This window comes from Ammodytes marinus, assembly GCF_949987685.1.
Source record: "Ammodytes marinus genome assembly, chromosome: 19".
NCBI classification, from domain to species: domain Eukaryota; kingdom Metazoa; phylum Chordata; class Actinopteri; order Uranoscopiformes; family Ammodytidae; genus Ammodytes; species Ammodytes marinus.
Genome location: NC_137223.1, coordinates 20,780,936 through 20,807,091, shown reverse-complemented (window position 1 = coordinate 20,807,091; position 26,156 = coordinate 20,780,936). Strand labels below are relative to the sequence as shown.

Sequence of the window (26,156 nt, the reverse complement as noted above, 5' to 3'; positions counted from 1 at the left end):
TATTCTCAATAATCTTAATTTATGCTAATTTGACCTCTGCCATGATTTCCAGCAAATACCACAACATGTTAATCTTTGAATTGACTGACAAATGATTAGCAGCAGGCCAGTTTAAGAATAATCCAGCCAATAGAATGCTTCCTCAAACATGTCAACTGTGAAAGACACCAAAACCAGAGAAAATCATTGACCACGGTACGCAGGGACATTTGGCTCAACCCAAAACAGAACCCCACCCCTCTAAACACAAAGCATATTTATCTGAGAAACGTTGAAGTTGCTCCTGCACTGTGAATTCCCCCTGCCAAAGCAAACACACCACGCATGAACACAGGATGAGTCACTTGGCTATCATTTAACAAAAGGGGTTTGTGTAAATAGAGTGTTTCATGGATTAATAGTAGGATGCATGTCTAGGCAGAGGCAACATTTCTCATTTCAGAAATGATTTAGCTACTGATCACCCTGCTGGGGAACAGGTACAAATTTTAGAAACAAACAATCAAACATTATGTGGAACCACATAGAAATTGAGGCGAAGTGCAAATAGAAGCTATGAGTTCATGGTCTAAGCCAATACAAAGTTAGCTCAAATTGTGTTACGGCCTCCACACACATCCTGCATCTACCTCTGGAGCGCGTCGCCTTACCTTACTGCTGCGTCTCTCGGACTTTTCTCGGACACACATGGAACGTCTCAACTGCTGCTTAAAAACCCTTACTTTCTACATGGAGATTTCATAGATAATTCCCATTAAAATGAAGTTCTTTCATGTCATTTATGATGCATATGATTTATATTGAGTCTAATATTGAGTCTGGACAGTAATCCGTGTGCCCCATTGCCTTTTTTTTTTATTTATTTTTTTGCCACATTTTCGCTTGTTTGAAGTTTTATTTTGAAAGAGGCACACCAGGAAATGTTGAAACTACAGCGAAAGCTGCCGGTATGAAGTCAATAATTGTGTTTTTTTCACTGTCCTATAATTCAGATTCTTCTATGCTCTGCTGACACATTGAGTAAGAAAAAAATAGGCAATGTCTAAATATTTAATAAAGAAAGTTCATTTTTAACTCTGCACCACTTTCCTTACTCCATTATTAGCTCATGGCTCATTTTCCAATTCATTTCTGTGTAATAAGTCTTACAATGAAGCTGAAAAGCTTCAGCAGTTGCCTGCAGATGTCGGCTAAGTAGGCTGTGAGAGGAGCATGCACATTAAAAAAAAGGTTCTCGACCCATCTCTGTCCATCTTCTTTTAGGAAATGCAACAAAGATGATATGAGATGCTCTTTCTACAAAAAAATAATTTTAGGAAACATGGCTCCAGTGGAGACCCTGAGGCCAAGAGCCTTGATGATGATGGCTGAGTCAAATTCTGTCCTCCCTACTTCCCTGTGTGTGTGTGTGTGTGTGTGTGTGTGTGTGTGTGTGTGTGCACGTGCGTGCGTGCGTGCGCGCGTGTGGTTGTGCGTGTATGTTGGAGGTGTATGGAAAATTCCAAGTGGACGTTCACAAAGTGCAGGAGAGGAAAAAGAAGCTAAGAAAAACCGTGGTCCATAAGAAACTGGCTGTTTATCTCACAAATGGCCGTTGCCTGGTTGCGATGATTTAAAACAAAACATTAATGTGGATGTGATAGTGTGGAAGAAGATATAAAAAACTTTGAATACTTCATATTCATGTATGTATGTATTACATTATATTTAAAAATAATCAAATCACTCTACACCCTCTGTAAATCAATGAAGCAATGTTGATTTAAAACAAGACTTAACTAAATGTGTCAAACTATTTTTAAGTGAACTTAATATAAACTCTGGCTAACTACACTTTAAGTTTTCTGCTCTAATTTGGATGCATTGCATTTTGATTGATTTCTTTCTGACATTTTATGGACAAAATGATGCATCGAGAATATAATCAAAAGATGAGTTGGCAATTTAAAAAAATGCAACATCATTGCAATTCAAAGATTGACGTTCACAATATAGGGAGGGAAATTTATAGTAGTGTAGTTTGGATGTATCCAGCATTATGGATATATTTTGTTATCGAGATGGCAAATAAATCAAAAATAGAGAGGTTTTCATGATATGACATGATAACCATAGGCATAATATTCGGCTTGCTTCTCATCGGTGCAGTTTATATTGGACACACGCATACCGTAACTAGATAAATAAATGAATTCTCAGGATAGACTACCAAAATAAAAAAAGTTCTTTTACACACTCCAAAACATCTGGTGAACCACTAATTGGCTGACTGACTGTATTGCTGCTGCTCTAATGTATTTACATGTGGTGGAGCTGGTTAGCTTATTTTAGTCAGGTGATGATGTTTCTGGTCCGTTCATTTGGAAGGAAAGCAGAGGCGTGTTCGCACCAGTCCACTTTGCACATTGCCACTGTTCATTTGATCTGTAAGCCTGCTGAAGCCGCATCCACAAACAGCTTCTATTTTGGGAAAAATGTCTCTTAAACAGGACAGACGTAAGTTAAATTTTTTAAAGGGGGCATCAACTAGAAAACTTGTATTGAAGCTTCCTGTTGCATTTTGTGAATACTCTATGAAAACTTAAGGTTTGCATTGCAACTGATATTGTTGATAATGTCCACGTATTACAACCAGTTCGTAAAACTTTAAGCCAGTCTATGAAGTACATCCTAAACAGATCAAAGTAAAAAAAAAGCCCCCGCAAACCCAAACACATTCCGCCACAGTGTGGACACATGTAGTAGTTTATCCAATTCAAAGTGCTATGATAATCTTAACCAGCCAGCAGCAGCAAGCCATCTTTATCCAGCTGAGGTCTGGCTAGCTGCTCGGCCAGCTTATGAAAAGTTATGACAAGGTTGTGCTCACATCGGGCTTTGATCCTGCTTTATGGGACAGCGTGGGCCTTTGATCTGGGATGGCTATCTTTAAGGGGCTTTGCTTCATACTGAGGAACCATATACCATGAGACTGAGGGGGGTACAGGAGGGATGCAGAGAGGAATGAAAATGGCTGAAAGAATGATAGAAAGCAGAGGACAGGGAGCTCCTATAGTTGGGAAAAAAGGAGAGGAAGCTACACAACTATTTTACCCACAAACTGTTGGCTGCTTCACCTGAAACCACATCGCATATCCACCAACAACTAGCCCATTTCCTCCCACCACACAAACCCTCAAGGTGAAAGGTGCAGAGAAGTTCCTCGTTCTGTATGTATCACATGTTCCACTTATTAAAGGTGGAGTCAGCTATTCTGCAGAAAGCTTGTTGTCAATCTCCTCACGGTCTGCTACCTTTCTGTAGTGTGTGTGAGCTGCCTAAGCACAGCCTAGGCTCTGTAAACGGTGGGTTCCCTTTGTTTACAAACACTTTGTGTACATACCAGTTTACACAGAGCCTAGGTTGTGTATCAACACCAAAACAATTTGCAGTGTGCACACAGTACAGTGATTTTGACAACAAGCTTTCTCCAGAATCGCTGACTCCACCTTTAAAAGATGGAAAGTTTTATGAAATGTAGCAATGTCTCAGGAAAGGCAGGGAAGAAAGAAGTCTGCTAGCTAGCAAACATGGAGGGCCCCATATCAAACTCTGAGCAAAAATGTTATGAGGAAGGGAAATGCCAACACATTTGTTAGACCTCAAGGATTCAGACAGATGTCCTTTGGTGAGCCACAGTGAATGTGAACTTTCAATGTTTACAAGAGAACTCAACAGGTAGCCTTTAATGTTCCCAGTGCACTTTCCGTGGAGCATCAGGACACCTGATTGTAAAATGTACACTACTGTTAAAAACAATTACGCTATCCGACTAACTGAACAAAGGAGCGACTTGTTTTTGTTTCTTTATTTAACCGTTGCGTCATGCATGTGTCTTGCTTTGGTGTTAATTATGTCAGCATACATCCCACATGTATCCTGGGCTAACCCTGTAGCTCCATGTGTTCCCCTGCAGTACACAGAGGATTAGACATGCAGCGTGTCAGTAAATCTCCCCAACCATCACACAGTCCTCACTAGAGCCCCCGGGAGCCACAAAATATACACTTACATAAACACACCTTTTTTTCACAAGCTATCTTCTCATTTCAGTTGAGTTTAACAACATGTAACTCGGGCTATTAACTTAAAATGTTCTGTGTATGAGAAAAGCTAGAAACAACAAGAAAGGAAGCCTGCAGGCTCTTAAAAAGGGCCTGAAACTGCTAGTTTCTCTTCTTGCAAATTAACTGTGAAGGTAAAGGGGCCCGTGGGGTCATTTATCATCACCATTGTATGACCAGCAGAGGTGTCTCTTTCAGAAAACAGGAAAAACAGATTATTGAAAGCTCTTTATTCCTTTGCACTTTCTCTACTGCCTTTTTTCCCTTTTTTTTAATTTTGTTTAAAGTTGGAGTCAGCTGGGGAATGTTTGTTCAGTGAATATCTCCTCACGATCGGCTGTACGTCCATACATAAAAATAAAAAAATTCAGTGTTAATACACAGCTTAAGTTCTGTAAACGGGCATTCTCCTAGCAACAGTAGGCCCCCTTTGTTGACAAACTTTTTGTTAACATGCCCTTTTACAGAGCCTAGGCTGTGAATTAACACCAGATTTTCTTCTAGAATGGACATGCGGATCGTGAGGATATTCACTGATTTTGACAAAGTGATTTTGACTGATTCTACCTTTAAGCAGTCAAATACTTCTGCACTCGTCACATGCGCCGATGGACTCGGCTATATCTCTAAATTATCGGTGGTGTGTAAAAGTATTTTTAGGTGTCAAAGCAGGTGATGAATGGCTCCCCCCCCCCCCCCCCCCCCTCCCCCGAGGGAAGAAAAGCTCTTTTTGACCCGATTCTGTTGGTGGTATGCATGAGGTGAAAACACTGTTCAACACAGCAACCTCTCACTGCCTGAGGGGGCTGCAAGATAGACGTGTAGGTGTGGGTGCTGCATTTCTCAAAGATATTGGAGATAAGGTGGGGTAGAAAAAAGTACCAGCTTCACACTGTCGCCCTTAACCAAATCTACACCTTTCTGTGTTCATCTGTCATGATAAGAATCTCTAATTTGTGTCCGTGTGTACCATTATGTCAATTAGTCCTAAAGTCATATTAAAAAGCAACTTGAATTGTTCCCCATGGCACTTTATTTGTGAAGAGCAGCAACACAGCTCATTACAAAGCACCAGCAGGCCTTAATGTGGTCCAGACGACTGAGAAAACACAGCACGAAACAAACGCCTCGTAAACAGTTGTAATTCTTGATAATGCGCAAAGCCTTGTCAAGCTGACAACATGAAATACAGAGCACACAGATCACTTTCAGACAAAGCCTCGCTGGTTGAGGCTTGCAGCTGTCTGCCAAGAGAGCAAGACATACGGGAAGAAAAGAGGTAAGAGAAAAGCAAAGAATGACAGACAATATAAAAAAAAACCTTGAATTACACATTTTGGCAAAGACGACAAAAGAAATGACAGCGAAATACAACGCACTGCTGGTGAAGCTCAGAGGAGTTCAACACTGTGCAGACGTACATCGTCTTCCAGCAAAAAGACATTCAGACCCGGTCCAACTGATAAAAAGTTGCTAAATTACTGTTGATTAACTGCTTCACACTTTAGAGTTGTCATGTTTTTTCATACAGTTATTCCCCATGTCATAGCAACCAAAAGCACCTGGCGCCGCCTACCAATACTACAGAATTCCAACTTGCTCCAGATACTCAAAGCTGACCTTTTCTTTAGACAACGTCGAAGGGGAGTGTGAGACAGGAATTCTTGCTATCTGACACGGCATGAATCTAACCCTAACGTGTGGTTGCCATAAACAACAAGAGCCGTTGCGAGAGGCATCTGTAAAAAAAAAAAAAAAGAAGAAAAAAAAGGGGGCAGAAGCATTTAGCTCCGGAACAGCGGCGTGTGAGCGGGGGAGGTTAAATATGTGGCGCGACCTGGGATGGTTGAGTGTCAGTGAGCTGTTTGGTGGCTGTAGCCCGATCCCTCAGAGTGTAGGTAGAAGCAGGTAAAATGAACTCTTTAGGTGCCCTCAAGCTACACATAATCTGTCTCATCCATATTCTCCCCCACGACAAAGTTCTCATTCTGGACCTCAAGTGTGCTCTTGAAGCCGCCAAGCAAAAAGCCTGGAAAGTAATAGCTGTGGACCAAGTGTGCGCACTTCACTCCAGATTAACACTTTTGGACTGCAAGCTCAGGGTATTGCTCAACGGCATAAATTTGGGTTATCTTCCGTAACCTCCTAAATTTCAAGAAGGCCAAACACTAACGTTGCCGCTCATTTGTGGAATGTCCGTTAGTATCAAATATAAAAGAGAAGTTTTAGGGAATAAATATCGTCTTTCCCTCTGCGATTAGAGACTGCTATCACCCTTCTTTTATACGTTACCGGTTATATGGTTGCCTGAATTATGGGGGTTTATGTCTCTCGCAAAACCACTTCAATATTCTCTAAATATTACAACTTTTTTTCAGAAAATTACGACTATATTGGAAAAGTACAACTGTATTTTTGTTATTTTATGTATTTATTTGTTGTTCCCTCAACATGGCCCTTAAACTCCATCGTACAAATCTAACACTGTTATTGGTGCAATTTTTTAAAGAAGCAGCCACAGCACAGGGGAAATGGGGTCCGTCCGACATTTCCGCAGTGCCGTGGCTTAAAGGCTTTCACCTGAAGCCTTTAAAAGCTGCTGGCACACACTGAGCTGACCCGGGCCAAACAGCTGACATCCCAAGGACACACCGTTTCCGTCCCATCTTAAATAATTCACATAAAATGGCTGTGGGAGCTAATCTTACAGTGGAGACACAGACATGCTCTTAATACCTTAAACAGACCCAGTGAGAGAGAGAGAGAGAGAGAGAGAGAGAGAAAAAGAGATAAACGACAGATGGCTGAATCAGTTTTCCCTTTTTTTTTTCTCAGCCCCTACATATAAACTGCTGAGTTGTGCCTGGCCTTTTTGGTTCATTTCATACACGGATATTTAAACCCCACAGGATCTTAATCGTACCAAAAATAGAAAAATTGGAAAACAAAGTATGGGCTAATCTTGGTAAAAGGATTAATGTTTTGCGAAGCCGAGAACAGGGGCATAAAAATCCCCTGTTGTGAAACGCACATAAAAAGGTCTGAGAGAGAGCTAATGTTACAATTTTATCAGTGTGTGTGTGTGTGTGTGTGTGTGTGTGTCGTATATTTGCTGTGATCACAGATGTAATTCCTCGGCTAATCGGCCAGATCAAACCGATATCCGACACTACCTTGTCTAACTCCACACCCTCCAATTATCGAAGGGTATTAAGAATATACAGTATCCTGCTTTATGTCCATGTGAGGGTGTGTGTGTGGGTGGAATTTAGATTTAACTACCAACAAACTACAGCAGCCCCTCAGTACAGGGCTGGCGGAAAAGGAGGAAAAATGTTTTGTAAGCGCCTGGGATCAGGGCAAAACTACACAACCGAGACAGGTATATCGTTTCCTATGTCTAATCTCACCATCTTACTCACACACACACGCACACTTGCACACGACTGTACAGAAAAGGGGGGAGGGGGAGTTTGGGATGCAGTCTTGGACCCAAACGAGGCCCTGTAATTCAAACCTGTCATCGCTGAACAAGAGAGACCTGTTTGGTAAATAAGAGAGTGGTTCAACATTAGGGGCGCATACGTCCCACGCCACATCTGCTCTCCATTCTGATGTGGAACAAGAGACTGAGGGAGGTAGAGAGAGAGAGAGAGAGAGAGAGAGAGAGAGAGAGAAATCAAGAAAAAAAGTGTTGACAGAGTGCGAGAAAACTGTGAAGGGAAAATAAATGAGTGAGCAGGGAGCTAAAAAACAAACAAAAACACACAGATGCCGGTGGTGAATGCATCTCAATGCAACACAAACTCTGTTTTGCCCCTTCTCTGCCCACCCAGGGTTTTAATTTGTGCACATCAGGTTCGGTGAACATTCCCGCTGTGGCTGCACAAACCTCATCTTTCAACGCCACCCACAACGTCCCCTTTCTAATGAGAATTATGCTCACTATCCCACTTCATTACAGTGAGGAAAATTCCATGTTCCAAAAAAACGAAGTCTAGTGCAAATCAGATCTCCCCCCCCCCCCCCACAACGAATTGCTACCGTAAAAAGGACTTGACCTGAGTAAATAATCACTAGTTCACCTCCTGCCTACCTTTCTTCTGTGGAGACGGTAAATATAGGATTATGCAAATGGTTGTGCAAGGTATTTAATGGTTTCAAATGTGGTGGAAGACATGTGGTTTGGAGTAAAAGGGAAAGAACCAGCGCACTATATAAAGAAAAAAGGCTTTGCCAACAAATTAATTCAATGCCAACATTCTGCTCTTGACTGGAGAAGGCATGGTCGCCACACACACACACACACACACACACACACACACACACACACACACACACACACACACACACACACACACACACACACACACACACACACACACACACACACACACACACACACACACACACACACACACACACACACACACACACACACACACACACACACACACACACACACACACACACACACACACACACACACACACACACACACACACACACACACACACACACACACACAGGATCCTTTTAATTTGAAGAAAGATTTACTTAATTCCTCTCATTTTATGCGTAAACTTTCCTTTGGCTATTTGTTTCCCAACAGCTAGGAGTGTTGAGCAAACAAGTCATAGAAAATTGACAACAAAACAACAACCAAGCAACCAAAAAAATGCTATGCAAATCTGTCCACAAAAACTTGGCAGTCCAGAGACACACCACACATGCTATAGAGGACTTAAATTGAAAAAAAAGAATGGAAAACTTTCATTAGCTGCCATTCTTCCAACATAGCGGTGTAAACCGTGCAACCATTATTGGGTACATATTATGACAGGCCTCTATGTTTTGTGTTTGTAAAATATCCTTCCTGCATTGCTCCACAATATCACCCATATACTGAATATAATGTTCCCTAACAGCCGTAACCACCTCCTGCAGCATTCCAGGCCAAACATTATCCCAGAACATGGAAGTGACATGTTATCAGGCAATGGGGGCCTGGAGGGGCTGTGAGAAACCCTGTGTTACATAAAGCAGGGATATGTTCGGAGTCACTAAATACACAATCAGCCACAAACAAACAATCTTGGCCGCATGAAGTAGGACATCCGGGTACTTCTAACCATCCTAAATCTGGCCACAAGAATCGGGACATCCTAAATCTTTTTTCTACATACTATATAGTAGAAAGTATGCGATTCGGAACGCAACCATACACTCTCTAGAACTGGAAGAAGTATGAAGGAACACATTAATGCTTTTGAATGAGCTTAGACCTACTCTATTAGAAAGGCCACATATTATGCTCATTTTCAGGTTAAAAATTGTTATGTGGGTTTCTATTAGCTAGCATAAAACTGTTTATATGGAGTGGTTACAGTCCCCCAAAAAATACTAACAAACACAAAGCCCGTCCCAACCCCCGTACCTGATTCCGGGTGTGTGGTTCTGGAGGTGCTCCTGCCAGCGCTGGTGATGGTGGTGATGGAGACACAGAGGGGAGGATGGGTGAGGAGGATGGGGGTACGTGCAGGCAGAGAGGCAGCACGGGCAGGAGCATGGAGCAGTGGCCCCTGGGTGGGGGGGAACGGGTCCGGAGCCTGGGTTCTGGAAGAGGGGGCAGTCGGGCTGTCCACAGGGGCAGCACGGGGCCGACTGAAAGTGACAGTGCTGGCAGCAGAGCGGGGGCTGGGGAGGGGGAGTGGAGGAAGAGGAGGGGGAGAGGTGGTGCTGGGCCAGTCTTTGGGAGTCGATTGCTGCCGGGGAGGAGGGCGTTTGGAGGTTCCTCAAGGAGCCGTTCTGTTTGACCACGCCGCCGTTTGCGCTGGGTCTGTTGGTTCTCTGGACCAGCTGCGTCCTCTGCTGAACTTTAGACGCTGAGTCCTTGAGGATGACATCATCGTCGTCCTCTCCGTCCGCCGTGGGGCAGTCGGCCGCGATAGAGTCCTGACCGCTGTGCACTGTGGTGCCGGGGTTTGAGGGAAGGTTTCCGTTAGCGCTGAGGGGATGGTGCACTCCGTTGCAGAGGGCCAGAGGGTCTCCACAAGCGTCGCTCAGGGCCATGGTGCTCGTCCAGCCGGCCTGGCAGGGACACCGTCACTCCTCTAGAGGGAGAAGAAGACAACGAGACGGAAAGAGAAAAAGGTTTAGGCGCCATTTACAGGATCCACTGCAGTAACGAACCAGCAACCTTATGGTCTGACCAGTAACCATCAAGTCGCTAGTTGGATCCCCAGAACTGGATTGCATACAATTGATGAGAGCTCAAAGTTCTTCTATAGATCTAACCCCTTAATATTGCTCTTTAAGTGTGCCAGATTGATGCTTTTAAAAATGTCTTCCATGGGAGCATCCCCCAACCCACTAGAAGGTTTTGGCGAGGTCCACCGAAAATAGTCTCACAAAATCCTGTGGGAAACACTGACTTAAGATGAGCTGTTAGGTGGATTTCATTCACCTTTGGACAGAGCCAGGCCAGCTGTTTTACTGCTTCAAGTCTTTATGCTAAGCTAAGCTAACAGTCTTCTGGCTCGTGCTTCACATTTTGCGGACACGATATTAATCTACTATCCAACTCTCGCCAACTAAGCAGATAAGCATACATGTCCAAATAATTATTTTGATACATTACAGATTTAGGAAACACGTTATCTATTTATTCGGCTCTGTACGTGCTAGTTAGAAAGGGAATATTGGTTGAGAAAGCTGTGATAGCAGGCAAGGAAAGAGAAATAGATAAAGAAGTGAAGTCTGAATGGTCTTAGATGTGATCAGTTCGTCTGGTATCCAAGTTAAATAAACAACTTCGATCCAATCTCTTACAACAGGGATCTCTGTACTTTTTAGACTAGTCAGTCTCAAAAAAGTCCAAAAAACAAATCCTAGTGGACTGAGCTATAGAGCTGTTTTCATTCAGAACAAGTGATGCCAACTGCCAAGTCAGTCACAAAATTAAGAAGGCTGACAAATGTGTTCCAGTATAAGCGTACACTCGCATGAAAAAAAAAAAAAAAAAAGTGGTTGTTTTGAAACTTGAGTTTTCACACTAATTACGTTATAGATGCAAAAATATTATCAAAAAAAACATGCCCATGTAACTTCTCAAAAGCAATATATTCAAATTAAATTTTTCAACATAAATTAGTGTTTAACATTTGACGAAGAATGTCCACTTTGGCATTAAATTGAAACATACGCAAAGAAAAGTTTGTTCTCAATAGTCCAAAGTATGCACTTTCCAACCAAGCTTAAGAGAGAAGTATGTGAAGGACTAGAGTAACTTTCTATAGCTGCTGGGTGCACAAGACATGCAACATATTTCAGTCCTTCACACGTCGATATCGAAATATTTGGCAAACAACTTTAGGTCTTCTCATTGGAGTCACAACAGTCACATCAAATAAGGGCCGCTTCAGATCAATTTGATTTACAGAGCATGAAGACCCGGCATAAATCTTCAGTGTTTGTATAGATAGCAAAGCATGAGACAATCAGTGCATTAGGAGGGGGCTAAAAGAAAATGGTTCCGACACACTGAGAAAAAACAGAAGGTTCGCGTTATGCTACAGTTTCAGCCCCTATATATGCTCCAGCTTGAATTACAAAAATACTCACAGGAGACCGCAAAGTGAAAATGGGATTCTGTGGGCTATTTTAGCAAAGCAGCAGGGAAGCTTGAGAGAGAGAGAGAGAGAAAAAAAGTTTGTCTGCGGCTTTGTGTCATGATATGCTTGACACACTTCAAATAAAAAGCGTTTGAGTTGTGTTTCACAGGTAATGTGGGGTGGGAGGGGGCCGCGTTGTTGGAACAGAGCCCAAACTAACGCCGCACAACGGTGGAGAGAAACCCAACATGATCCACAATTAAATAATCGTACCGTAAGCTGGCTTCTGTGTGTGTGTGTGTGTGTGTGTGTGTGTGTGTGTGTGTGTGTGTGTGTGTGTGAGAGATTGTGTGTGTGTGAGAGATTGTGTGTTTGAGCGATAAAAAGAGATGCAATTATGGAAGAAACGTGCTAACAGCAGTGATGGGACTACAGAATATAAAAGATTAGAGCTGAAAGGGTTAATTGATTTATTACAACAAAAACTAATTTTGAGCATAAATTTGACTTTAGCTTCACAATTGTGAATATTTTCTAGTTTGAGTCGGGTTAGGTAGAAAGAGCTTTAATCCATGCGATTCCACTCTCTTATGTAACATTTGAAGTATTTAAAAAAAACATGTGTACATTATATTATAAGCTGGAACCAAAGCATATATTGTTATTTTCTGGTTGACTTAACGACTGAAAGTACTAGCTATCAACATTGTTATTGTTTGTTGTGAATAACTTCTTGATGCGTGAAGACGGAGCCAAGAGTCTGCCATCTGGGATGTCATCCAGAGATAAACCCTGAAGTGGAGGCTGGTGACGTGGAAAATGATTTACATGCCGCAGACCTTAACTGATTTCTGTTGTGCTGGAATAATGCACCCGTATCTAAAGGAAATGTGATTCCTTTGTAGCTACAATGCTCACTCAAAGTCATTGTCACTGAAACCACTTCAAAATGACTTTGATGTCACAATTATTTTTGTGCCAGCAAATAGTTCACTATATTTTTAAATAACCTGAATTGTTGTCTTAGGTTAAAAAGGTGGATTGAGCTATTCTGAAAAACGCTTGATGTCAAAATCAGTGATGAATATCTCCTCACGATCCACTACCTGCCCATACTGTGTGTGCGCTGAAAAAAAAATCCAGTCAAAAAGAATTTGTGATTTTGACAACAAGCATTCTCCATCATCGCTGACTCCACCTTAAAGGCTGAATTATCTAAAACTTTAAAGAACACACCTTTTCTTACCTTTACTATTTACCGGAACTTCACAAGAGAGCGACACCAACACCCACAAGTTTTCATTTAACCCAAACCCCTAACCCCAGGAAAAATATTCAGCCGCAAAAAGGGATGCGCCTGCGTTTAAGCGCCAAGAAAAAATTATGTGTATTTCCCATTTGACCAAGACGGAGCCAAAGAGACACAAGGCAATCTGTGACACCTCAACATGAGCGAGCGGTTGAAACATGAGCAGGACAGCCCTGTCGGGTCAGGGGTGGCTGGGAGGACGCGGCTGAGAAAAGGGGAGGAGAGGAAGAATAACTCTCGAGCCTGAAGAGCTCAGAATAGCAGAGCACTGAGGGAAGCCCAGATGAAGTCATTAGTCTAGCTCCCACAGCTGTCAAGAGACTGTAATTTTTGCAAGAGGCGAGATGGCAAAACTCAAAGGTTTTAATGGAGATATACAGTAGTGCGTACGTAGAGAATATAGTGTAATGTGCAATCAAGGGTGCCTTCTGCTGTGTTTGTCCAAAGGAATTTAGTCTCTGCTTTTTTTATGCGCACAAGTGTGTGTGTGTGTGTGTGTGTGTGTGTGTGTGTGTGTGTGTGTGTGTGTGTGTGTGTCTGTGTCTGTGTGTACCAATGCAGAGCGTTGACAGGCAGGTGAGACATCTAGGCCAGACTGTGCGGACACAAGCAGGGTCTTGTGTCTCTCTTCAAAATAAAAGCTGACAGCTGAACAGAGCCACACTGCGAACAACTGGAAGTAAGGCTGAAAAAATGCTTCCGCAATTCCATCTATTTATGAGAGAAATGTATCTGGTGCTCTTGATGAAAGAGAGGCCGGAATAACTGAGTTAGACTACATTAGCGTTGTGGCAAGAGAAGTCTGGGAGTAGTTCATTACAACAGAGTGGGCGGAGGTTATGCGCAGAGAATTAAGAAGTGGATTTAGTATTTCATCCTACTTTATGATTTCTTTACATATAATTCATCCAAAACAGATAACATCTGGATAGCTGTACCTTAAAAGGTGAACTATGTGACTTTGGATCTGTCAGAAAAGTTGACATTTTCTATGGTATATTCTCAAAACTGAATGAACAACCTTTCCTCATAAGAAAATTGGAACCCTGGTTTGTTTGAGGTTAGAATTTTCCCTATTGTTTCCCTATTGTTGTTTACAGAAGCAGGGCCCACAGTCTTGTTAACAAACATTGTTGTACTACGTTTTATCCCAGGTACCACACAATCATTTTGTTTTGATTGATTTAGTTAAAATTAAGAGAAAAGCTATGCTTTATAAACTAACTACAGGCTCTGTAAACAAATCTCCTCTCCCGTGGAACTGCATAGTGCACCTTTAACATGAATGAACTTGCAGAAAAACCTTTGAGATGAGGGGAAGGACACTCGAGCATACAGTGCGTCTCATTTGCATTTTAAAATTCACTTCAGCGAGAAGGAACAATGTCAAAATTCAACCTTGCATTATAACATGGGAAAACTTTTGGTTAAACTAAAGGTCAACTCGTTTTGATTTGCTGTGTGAACTGTTGGAAAGAGGAAGCATGAAATCAAGTGACCTTGAATCCCCCAAACCTTCACTCCCCTACTAAATCCAACAGGTCATACTCTGTCTAGACTTCCACATGTGATGAAGTGTCATTTCCCCCTCATTTTCACAATAAAACCCGCTGCTTTAAGGGATTACTTTTGTCAGGAAGGATAACTACTTACAACCCCCCCCCCCCAAACCCTAGAAGTCCTCTTGCTAAGAAGAATTATTTAGAGCATTTCAACCTTTAAAGAATGAAGAATAAACCAACATATCTAAATGATTTCCAGGGCGAGTGGTTTGAAATAAAGCAGGTGATGACAAAGTGCTTCTTCTTCTGCCGTCTTTCATGTGAAGTTTTTTGATTATGGGGTGTAAGGGAGATGGAGAGACCTTGGGCGACAGCAGGCAGCTACGTAACACGAGGCGAGACCATCCTGCATCCCTTTAATTAAAGCTAATAGGCTGCAATTACCAGGAATCAGTCAAGAGACGGCTAATAGCCACGTTGCTTCTAATAATAACATTAATAAATATAATGTCATCAACAACAACAAAAGGCAGAGATGACCATGTTAGGTGCTGGCATGCTGGATGTGGCTTATGGACACATACTCTTTGAGATGTTTGTGGTTGTCAGGAGAGCTATGGGACATATTTGACCCCCTGAAGGTTACTCTTCCCAGCTGGGCTTTCAAACATACCAACTTAACGGTGCAGGCCCAGGGCTACAGCGCTGAGTCTCGGGGCAAATTTAAAAAGGAACACTGCGAGTCAACCTGCCTTATAGCGTTCCATCGACCCAGGACTCCTGCACTATCATTAGGACGAAATTAAGAATTTACAAATAAGACAAACTAACTTCTTCTATTGAACCACTTTAAAATTGCATCATAGTATATGATATAATACTTACAAAAACTGTCACTAACAGTGCATGTAGATAACACACAGTATTAATAAAGTGTCGGTCTGGCTGTAGGCAGCTAAATGAAAACTTAAGACAAGCATTAATGAATTTATTAGTCCATCAGATTGAGGGATGTAGTGGATGATACATTTACTTAGATGTAAGTTTAATGGCTGGCATTGATCTTAACAATGGTGAACGTATACATAATAGTTACTATTGGTAACTATAAACTAAGGTAAGCTTCATTAGGGGCTGGGTTATTGTAATAAACAGGGTGATAAGATAAACAGAGACAAGCACTTCACAGTTATGTTGATCTTTCAAAAAAGTTGGGCATATGTTTGCTTTGAGATGCTATAATCCGTTGTATACCCTACCAGTCTACTAATATATCATTCAAGTGTTCAAAGTAGCCTACCATTTACTGTTCTTTCAGTCATTTATACATCCGTCTATTCCGCTTCCAACACAACCTCTTGGACAGACACACTGACGCTCAACGGGACGCATGGACCCAAACTACACACAACTCCCACATCCTGATTTTCTGTCTCTACTACGGGATAGCCTACATAAACGCACACTGCTCACCTACTTTCTCCTCTTAAAATGACACCAAAGTTCGCACAAAACGTACAATTAGACCAGCAGACAAAACAGTGCAAAGAGCGACTAGTGTTAATAGTTTCCTACCGTGTTTTGCGTTCGTTATCGCCGGTGGGATCCGCAGCACGCGGCGCTTCGTTGCCACCAAAGAAAAGTAAAAAATCCTTCGGGTTTCAGTCAAAATATCCGCGAGCGCTGCTAAACAAACAACACACCCCGAAAAGGCAACAACAAGTCTCGGGGAGAGCGGGCTGTTTCTCACGGGAGTGTGTCCTGCCACAATGACAAACAGCTCCACACACACAAGCCCCGGCTCCCAGCTCTCTCCGGGGGGACGGAGGCAGGAGGCAGGCAGGAGGCGGTGGGCTGGGACTGCACCGTGGAGACCTGATAGGACGCTCACACTGTCTGCTTTAACCCGCTCACTGCCGCACCGCTGGCACGCGCCAATGTAGCCTACACCGCTCACGCGCGTTACCACTAAATGTTACAGAACTTAAAAATAGTTGCCTCAGGCGAGAGGCAAAAACGATTAGAGCAAGAATAAAGAAAATAGCCAACTGGATTTTACAATTTAATCCAACAATAGGCTGTGTGGAAGTAACTATGACACATTTGCAAGTGTTTACTTTCAACACACTAGTTAATATGAAGATATTTGCTGTAAAACATTATTCAAATGTCTCAGTCTATAGCCTATTGGCCTAGGCTAGGCTATATCAGTCAATATGTGCTAACTCCATAACATGTCCCATGTGGAGATGGTCCATCTACAGAGATAGTAAACAGCCTTTAATTATCTGAGTTGTACCACATAATTCCTTAATAAGGCCACACCCGTTCTTAACTCATTACCTAAATGATAGATTACTGTTTAGATGTGTTGGCTGCTCTTCTAGGTTTAGTTTAATCACTGCTTTAAAATGTTCTCTTTGCTCTCCAGTTCTCCACCCAAGGCAACAAAAGCCCCAAGGTAACTATGGTTTCATTCAGAGCTCAGAGGGGGTGGAGCTGTCCCAGTCAATACATCCTACACTTCATATTTCATTTGGGAATATACAATTCCCGCACTTGGTAGAGGACGCAGCTCATGCCAGGCCATTTTTTGTTTTTGTTGAAATAATTAGTTCAAAATATCAATACAATAATAAAGGCATCAATTCAAAAATAAATATGTTTTGAATTTTCTTGATATATTCTGCTTTGGGTACAAATAAATAATTATTCATTAAATATGTATTAGATGCTTCCAAACAGGGCATGCCTGTTATAATAAGCTGTGGAGTTCAGAACCAAAATACCTCTTAAATGTATTGTGAAAAGATAATGAATTATATGTTCCTGAAAAAATCTTCATGGCACATAAAATGTCTGCACGTTCAGGAGAAATGCATTGCCTGATTGCATTTAGGAAATGTACGCTCATGCTGGACACAATGCATGGAATGAAAAATCAAAGTTGTTACTTTCAGCAGTGGTCCTTTGCTTTGCCTAAAGCAATGCACAATCTATACAGACTAGAGAGAGACTTCTGGAAATGCATTTCCTCACAAACAACTGACTCTTCTCAGCAGGGGAGGAGGTTTATCACAGGGAATGCTGGGAAGGCAGAGGGCCATACCTGGCTTTAATTTCAGCTGTCCACCCGGATTAGGAGACAGTTCATATAGCAAGCTGTAATCATGTGCAGTAGTGAGGCGCTTCACAGCTGGCCCCGGGGCCAGTCAAAGCCTGGGCCATTTAGTGCTTTGTAGTTGTCTCTAATAATAATAACCTGGTACTAATAACTTGTGTAGAGGTCATTGTATTAATCTATTGTGCTACTCTTGGTCTAACAAAAGACTTATGTTTAGTTCTCATTTAGCCTGCTACGTCGGAAGTTTTCCCACACTAATCAGGCTTCATTTTAGGGCATTCAACACAGTATTTAAAATACATATTCTGATTCTGGATTCATTTCCCTACCATGGTCCGAAAATCATCAACACATCAAAATGGCCTTGCTGTCAGACTACAGCTTCCATGCAACATCTCACTCCTGTTGTTTTCAGGGCCTAAACATACTCCATGACATGCTGCTGACGCTCGGGGCCAGCTCCCTGTGGTGTAGCCTTGAAGGAGCTATCAACCAATCATGCAGCTGGTCAGCTCAGGTCAATGATGCCCCTTCACTGCAATAACAACACAAAGGCCGTATCAGCACTCAAAACACCGTCCAGCTTCTCACCTCCACCAACATCAACAATAAGTCCATATGTGGCGTTCAAATGCACTCGGGAAAGCTGAGTTTGGGTTAAGCAAGCCAGAAAAGCCAAGGTCTGCCTTGCATGGAGCTATAGAGAAGGAACCACATCAAAGGCTGCACTGTACCAGGAAGGACGGAGGCCCTGGTGAAAGCCCGACGGCCCCTGGGATGATTGCACACAACTCATCAAAGTGACAGGTTTAGCGGACAACAAAAAAGAAAAAAACAAGGGGGTAGCAGTTAAGGAAGGAGGAAGAGAGAGGAGGATAGAGGATGACAAGATGTTGCCAAACCATTTAAGGATTTGGCATGACATATCAGAAGTAATGTTTAATGCACCTTCAAACTCTGCTTTGTAATTGGGTTTTCCCAAGGACCGTGGGTTAGTACTGTATAACTACAATTCCCTTTCCCTGTGGATTTGTCAACTGAACCAAATGTGGCACACAGAGCAGACAAGTAGTCCAAACAGCAAATTGTTGTTTTCCTTCTCTGCCCAACATAGAGAGCCGGGCATAAAACCTCAAACAGCTGCAAAAAAGAAGAAGAAAGAAAACAGAAAAAAAAACTCTCTCCACAAAAGGCTGCGTCCTGTATGTTTAAACATGATCCAACTTGTTTTGTGATTTTTGAAAAGCACATTAACGGTGATCTAATAGCAGAGCGTTCTGATGCTGGATGGTAATGTGCTTTGACATAAATGCAGGAAGGCAGCAGGTAATCCTAGAAGCCCTCAGAGCATTGCAGCTATAGAGCCCTGCTGCATGTGATAATGTCTGGCTAACTAGAAAGAGGAGGACGATGAAAGAGAAAGTGAGAAATGAAAGAGTGCATAAAAAAAAGGTGGAATCCAGAGTGCTTGAGTTGCTGGTGGACAATCGAATGAACAAAGAAAAAAAAAGGTGTGACTGTAATTGACTTAATGACTAAGAGACTGAGGGAGGAAGAAATAGGCACACATGCTCTCTGAAGGCAGCGCTGCTCACAGTGCTCCCTGGCTTCTGTAGGTCTGACATGAGGAAACCAGAGAAACCCTATCCCTTCGACACCTTGGCGGTGAGGACGGACATCTCCCACCCGATCAGTACGGAGTCCCCCTGGCGTCTGCTCAGAAGGACCCGAGGTGGGGCAGAGCACTGGCTGGTTATACCCTGTATTCAAATTGAGCCAAAACATGGAACTTGTTTGTGGTTAGTTTTAATTTATAATGTAAATCTGATGAATAAACATGCTACTATTTTATTTAGGTAAAATGCATGGAGTCAAGCTTGATTTAACACTCATGAGGAACCACACGTCTCACACACGTGCTCAGATTAGTTTTAGTTTACTGTAAGGAGATGGTGTTATCCATTGACTTTTCTCTGTATATTTCTCCTTGTAATGTTTAATGCAGCCACTGTGGGTCTATAATCTGTACTTTACAGCTGATGGTTTTTGACAAGCCGGCCAGGAAAACTGGTTCCAGAGCGACATCAATTTTGTACTTAAATCTGGGACTGGATTATCGTGACCAAATCAGACCAACAAAAATCTTGTGACCACATTAGAAAAAAACGATGCCCGATAGTGACGAGATGCACAAATACGCCAAACCAATCCTGTCTAAATGCATTCTGTATGTATGTTCACAAAGCAGACCCAGATGCAACACCACAGATGTTTTTGAGCTTAAAGTTAGCGCTATAGCATTAGCTGGTAGAGCGTAGACGTGAACGGACGTATGTAGTGACGTCATGACGTGGCTACCTAGCCCGTGGAAAAGTTGTCAAGATACTTCTTTTTGTATTTGAGCACTTTTGCAACTCGACAGCAGTAGAACCCCACAGACCTGATTTGATAGATCATTCTCTCTCTCCATTACTCATCTGATAGGAATCATAATACCATTGTCATTACAGTAAATGTTTGTAATTATTTAAAAAACTAAAAGAGAATCCTGCACCCCATTACACGACACAAGCTATGCGGTCTGTGGGTTTACATTTGACCTGCGACAAACAGATTTGCCTCGGCTAGAGCAAGCGAGCGGAGCAGCCATGTTGCCGTGGTTGCGGTGCAGGAGACATGATGTATCCAGATGACCTGTCTGTTTCTTATCATTTCCTTTCATACACAGCACAGAAGATAAAAGGAAAATGACGGACACAAGTCGTAGGGGGAAAAAAGGGGAAGAAGTGAAAGCGGTTGGCTCAAACTATAAGAGGTTGGCAGAGCGCTGTAGCTGCACTTCTAGTCAACATTCTTCTCCGAGGTGTTGAATGGCAGCTCAAAAGGTGCGAATGACATCACACGCACATGTTTGACTCACAATGGCTGGCAGGTGCAAAACCCCAAAGTCAAGGGTACTTGTTGATGTGTGGATGATTTTAATGTACTATGATATCTAAGCAATTAAGAGAATAAACTAAAGCGGAGCCAACATACATCCCTTACCAACTAACAGACAACCCAAAAGGATAGGATTTTACAGACCATAAGAAAAATTATAAAATGTATAAAAAATGTGCTCAAATTCTCTTCTGCCTTGATTGTGGAATCCCAGAATTATTCTATTGTTCCGAATTTCCCTCCCTGAGTCTAGTAGAGCCAAAACCAAAGTATTCGACAAATTCATTCAAGAAGTCATCCTGTGAAAAATATGAATATTGTGTAGCGAATGTCATGGTGAACCAACGGGGCCAATAGTTGTCTGGACATTTCAGTCAAGGGGTCAACAAAGTCATTACGGCTTAGCATCTGGGCACCATGATTATTTGAACCTAATTTGATGGCATTGCCGGTTCTAGAGCCATGCAAGTAAAAGAGAGCATTTTGCATAGAATATTTCAGGGAAACGCTCCACTTTGGCTGGGAATACGTTTTACTTCGGAAAAGTGGATCAAAAACTCTTAATAGAGTAATACTGGATTGTTAGGAATCGGATACATGGAAACAGATTCTGTGTGATGTTTGCCTTCAGGATTAGTCTTATTATTTTTGCAGCGAGCCAAAGACCGAACCGTAGCATCAGGTTTACACATTGCGTGCAGAATCAATACTGGCCAGCTGCGATGATTTGGCAGAGGAACAAGACAATGTTTCGGAATTAGAAACAGAGGGCTGTTGTTGCACTGGCTGTTGCTTTATCACATTAAATATGCACACTTTTGGCCCAAACATAGGCGTAGGCTTCTAATTACGGCTGTTTTTCCTAGGGTTTTCACATGGTGTCAGGGGCTTTGGGAGCAGTATTTGTTGTTCTTTCACACAATGGCCCCCCCGTCCGTCTTACTCGGCCCTTCCACTCCAGTCCACCTCTCCCCTCTTCCCTTTTTCTCAAGTGCCCGAGCAACTTCCTAAGTCTGGGAAAAGACACAGTTCAATCAAAACTCTGTCTGTTGTCTTTCAGAGGGAGATGGCCTGGGGAGGGAGGGACGGATGGACAGAGAGAGGAGAAAGCAAAGGAGGGAGAGTGGTGGTATGCAAACGGAGGGTTCTTATCAAGTAGAAGAAGAAGAAGAGGGAGAAAAGAGATCTTAATTTGTTTGAACAGTCCTGGTTTGATCTGGGACACAAACAGGGGACAGGGAAGTTATGCAGAACGGAAAGGAGGGATAGTCAGGATGAGAGGCAGATGGACAGAGACATGCGGAGGAGAGAGAGAGACGGAGAGAGAGAGACAGACAATTCACACAAAGGGCTGTTTAGGAGGAATTTGGTGGACAGATGTTTGCGTGTGTGAATTAATGGAAGAGAGTTCCTTCTTTGAGGCCACCAAAGTTAGCGTTTGCTCATAAGGAGGAGAGCAGCCTTTGAGGAACTGCCCAAACATACAAAAAGCCAGGAGACTTGTTAAATTTTTTTTATTTATTTTATTTATCCTTTATTTAACCAGGTTAGTCTTGTTACATTCTCGCAATGGGACTGAATGTCATCGTCGATGGGGTTACTTAGTGCTTCATCAATTTGATCTAGCATGATGATTTTTTTTTCATAATAAAGGCTTCAAATGACAATAATTTTGATTTTAAACAAATTAATTAATCATTTAGTCTATAAAACTTGAAATGTTTTTTTTGTCTGACAGATGTCTAAAACCAAAACTTATTTCAATAGCAATAATATATGAAAGAATAAAAGCAGAAATTCCACACGTTTGAGAAGCTGGGCCCAAAAGTGTTTGCCATTGTATATTGTACTAATTTTGCATGAGCAACTCATCAACAAAATCTTTAGCCAACTAAAATGTTTGCTAGGTGAATATAAATGGACAGCATGTTAATAAAAAGTACGCTTTGTTTTGGTTTGTTTAAAGAGCCCAATTAAATTAGATCTCCATTCTTATAATCATGAAAATTATGATGATTTAGCAACAGAGCACTTTTAACATGAGATGCATTTTAAAGTAGCATACGAAGGCCTGAATACTGGAGCACATACTGTCTGACAGGAAGAATGGAAAGCAGAAATGGGCTAACATGGCTCTGGAGAAAAACTGTGATAAAACTTGAAGGATCGCATCTGTGTGTCAAATTTCTCTGGGGGCCTCGGAGGGCGTGGGGGGGGGGGGGGGACTAAAATGGCCCTCGGTAAGGGAAAAAAAAAAAAAATCAAGATTTTTTTTTGTGTGTGGTTGAAAATGTTTGAGAGGTGTGAGATCACATCCTGCTGTCATAAACCTTTTTGCACACAGAAATACTGGGATGGGAGGAGTAGGACAAAATGAAGGAGAGTAAGGGATCTGGCTATGGGAAGGGCTTTCAGTCAGTATTTTTTTTGCCTGAAATTGTCGCATGTTAAAAAATAAATACGAGCTCATGTTGTGTCATTCATGTTCGCACACTCATTTTCAGATCATGTTCGATTATGTGTTTTCCCCCCGCAAAATTGGTGTTTTTCTTTTTAATATGTGGCTCAAGGTATGCTAGCAAAATGGCAAACTGGTCCATTGACGTCATGAAATGCGCGTAACCAATTTTATCGGATTACTTAAACCAAAAACGCAGACGAAATACACAGACTCAGTTTGCCTTTAGGGTGAGAGGGATGGATGATAGAGTGAGTGTTGGAGAGGCTGATAGAGAGAGAAGAGATAAAACACACTTTTTCTATCCAAATTCAATCTCCAGATATTACTGTATATCGGGGCTGAAGTGTCGCTGAAGTGTCGCTACAATGTACAGCTGGAGTACAGGCAAACGACTCGACTTCCAAGGCTACTTCAAAGCACTTTTCTCCTCCTCAGTCATCATCTGCTCTTCCAGGATTTCCACGCTGCCGAGGCCTTATCGCCGACAGATGAGCTTAATATACGAGCTTAAAACTCCACTTCACAGGAGGTTCATCACACGCTCCTTTTCCGCTGTTTTGAAGCCTGACTGTTTTCCATCAAGCGTGTTCAGATCTTATCCGTTGGGTTGCTCTTTTTTTGAACTGTACACAATGTTATTTGTGTCTCACCGCAACAATATGACACAGGGTCGCCACGAAACTCATTTATAATACTGCTGACTTGTCCTGTTGTGTTGCTATTGGTGTCCTATTCAACCCAGCTGCAAAGCGACTAAAGGACCTGCGGGATACAGTCTAGGGTTTTGACTACACTTGTAAAAAAGTGTCACTGCAAGAGCTCATACAAGTCCCAAACTGTGCAAGAAAAAGAAAATCTGTTTTGTGTTTGCTCTGAGTCTATACCATGCTGTGTGTTACTGTAAGTACCAAAATAAGTTTAAGGCCAGATTCCAGCTTTTCAAACAAACATAAAATCACCAGTATGCAATAGATGATGGACACTAGCACAGGGATTTATTTCCAGTATCTCAGGGACTGTTTCCAACCCTCTGGTTTAGTGTATGAAGGTAACAAATGTTTCCTTATGATGTCATAAGGGGAGAGAAATCTGACCGGGTTGTTTTTTGTCATACTCTGGGAGTCTGTAGACACACAACATATAAATGTTGAAAAAACCTAAAAAAGGTCATTTTGCATAATAGGTGACCTAGAATGTTTGTTCGTTACTTTTTGCTAATAAAAAAGAGGGAGAAGATTGAATGAGCAATTTGCTAAAATGATTTCTAGTTTTTTACTAACTTGGAACCGGAACAACAAACAGAACTAAACCTTTAAAATCACCATCAACAAAATGCTGGAAGATTTTATCGTGTCAAGTCCTCAGCCAAACATGGGCCTAACCACATTCTATTCTGTTCCAATGTAGTTGGCTGGTAAAAAAGCAATATAGTTGCATTAAGCAATGTTCTATAGTTCCTGTGGATGACAGACACAAAGTGCTTGGGGTTTTGGCGCGCTCCGTCCTCCAATGCAATTTGTTTTGCTGCAGAGGATACTTCAGTTATTTTATGGCCTTGTTGTCCCTCTCACGGGGAGAACTGGGCAGGACGCTCTGCTGTGAGAACATAGCCCTTGGCACATCACCACCGTGCCTGAAACAAAGAGGCCGGTGCCAAGGCAAATGGAGTGACTTCATCCTGTGTCATCTCACTGAAGGACAAGTGGGCTCTGGGAGGGCCCACTGAGGGTTAGGGAGGACGGAACTCAATTAGTCTCACTGAAAAGGCTTTTCTGGCGCATGATAGCGGCTCTATATGCTCGACCTGCTATGCGGATTATTTACAGCATCTACACCCTTGTTAAACTCACTTGTAACAATTAGCCTATTCTTCCTGGATGCTGTGTTGAAACCGGTCATGCCAATAGGTTGTCCAACTGAACAGAGATGGGCCAACATGAGTAACGTAGAGAGGAAGTAAGGCAGAAAACAGGCAAATGACGGGGCCCTTGAGTGTATGAGGCATGTATGCTTGTTACGTAGGGTATGTATGCATGTGTGTGTGTGTGAGTGAGAGGATTGTCTCTGGTTATAGCTGAGCTCAGGGCACTTGGAAGCCTTCCACGCTCCCTGTGGAGAGGTGTGCGCCAGCGAGACGGGAACCAGGGCCTCTGCAGCTGCTCTCGAACACACACACACACACACACACACACACACACACACACACACACACACACACACACACACACACACACACACACACACACACACACACACACACACACACACACACACACACACACACACACACACACACACACACACACACACACACACACACACACACACACACACACACACACACACACACACACACCTCTCCACAATCTAATCTAGCGAAAGATAAAAGAAAATATAATGGCTGTGCTACAGGTTGCATTGACTACAAGACAAAAGAAAAACACTCTCGGCAAGCGGCGATGAAACATTGCACACAAGGGCATCATAAATGAACAAAGGAAACTGCATCAAATAAAAGTACACACAAACACACTGAACATAGAACGTAAACAGTATGTGCTTGACAACATGAGTGTCTTTCTTCTTCTTCAGAGTGGTGGACACGAACACAAGCAAATTAAGAACCGTTTAAGAGGCAGGTCTGATCTACAGACTCATCAATTAATCAGGAAAATAACTGCAAAAAAAACCCCTGATGATTTATTTTAATTCTTACAAGCAGCTATGAGAAACATTTAAGTTTTTGTTGATTCTAGCGTCAGCTTCGTACAAAAGCGGTTGTGTTTTAATGACACCAGCGAGATGCTTTTTTTTATTAGGGGGCCAAGCCCGAGCAGGCTGGGACCGCTGTATGCAAAGCAACGCGGTTCCCAAGCCCTGCGGGGCAGGGAACCCTATTGTTTTTGTAAGGATTATTATTATTATTTGTACCTCCCTAAAACTGCGTGCACAGCCCAAACCGTAAAGGGTGCAGACATGCCAATTGCATGACTAGATCCAAGTCCGTCCGGACTACGCAGACAAAAATATTCAGACATGCCGGCCACTAGGTGGCGCTACACCAAAGAAAACGCGTTTGGGGCCATAACTCCTACACCGAAACT

General features: G+C 42.4%; 1 protein-coding gene across 2 annotated transcripts in view; it reads right to left on the bottom strand.

Annotated features, from left to right (window-relative positions):
- Positions 1-26,156, bottom strand: part of disp1 (dispatched homolog 1) — a 54,040-nt gene that overhangs the window by 16,007 nt on the left and 11,877 nt on the right. The window contains exons 1-2 of one of the 2 annotated variants that reach the window (XM_080048377.1): positions 16,103-16,267; positions 9,541-10,216 (exon numbers count right to left, since the gene is read on the bottom strand). In XM_080048377.1, coding sequence (XP_079904503.1) covers positions 9,541-10,175 — 635 coding nt within the window. In that variant the 5' untranslated portion in view covers positions 10,176-10,216; positions 16,103-16,267. Of the gene's footprint in view, positions 1-9,540; positions 10,217-16,102; positions 16,268-26,156 lie in introns of those variants that run through there. The other variant, XM_080048378.1, reaches the window with a different exon arrangement.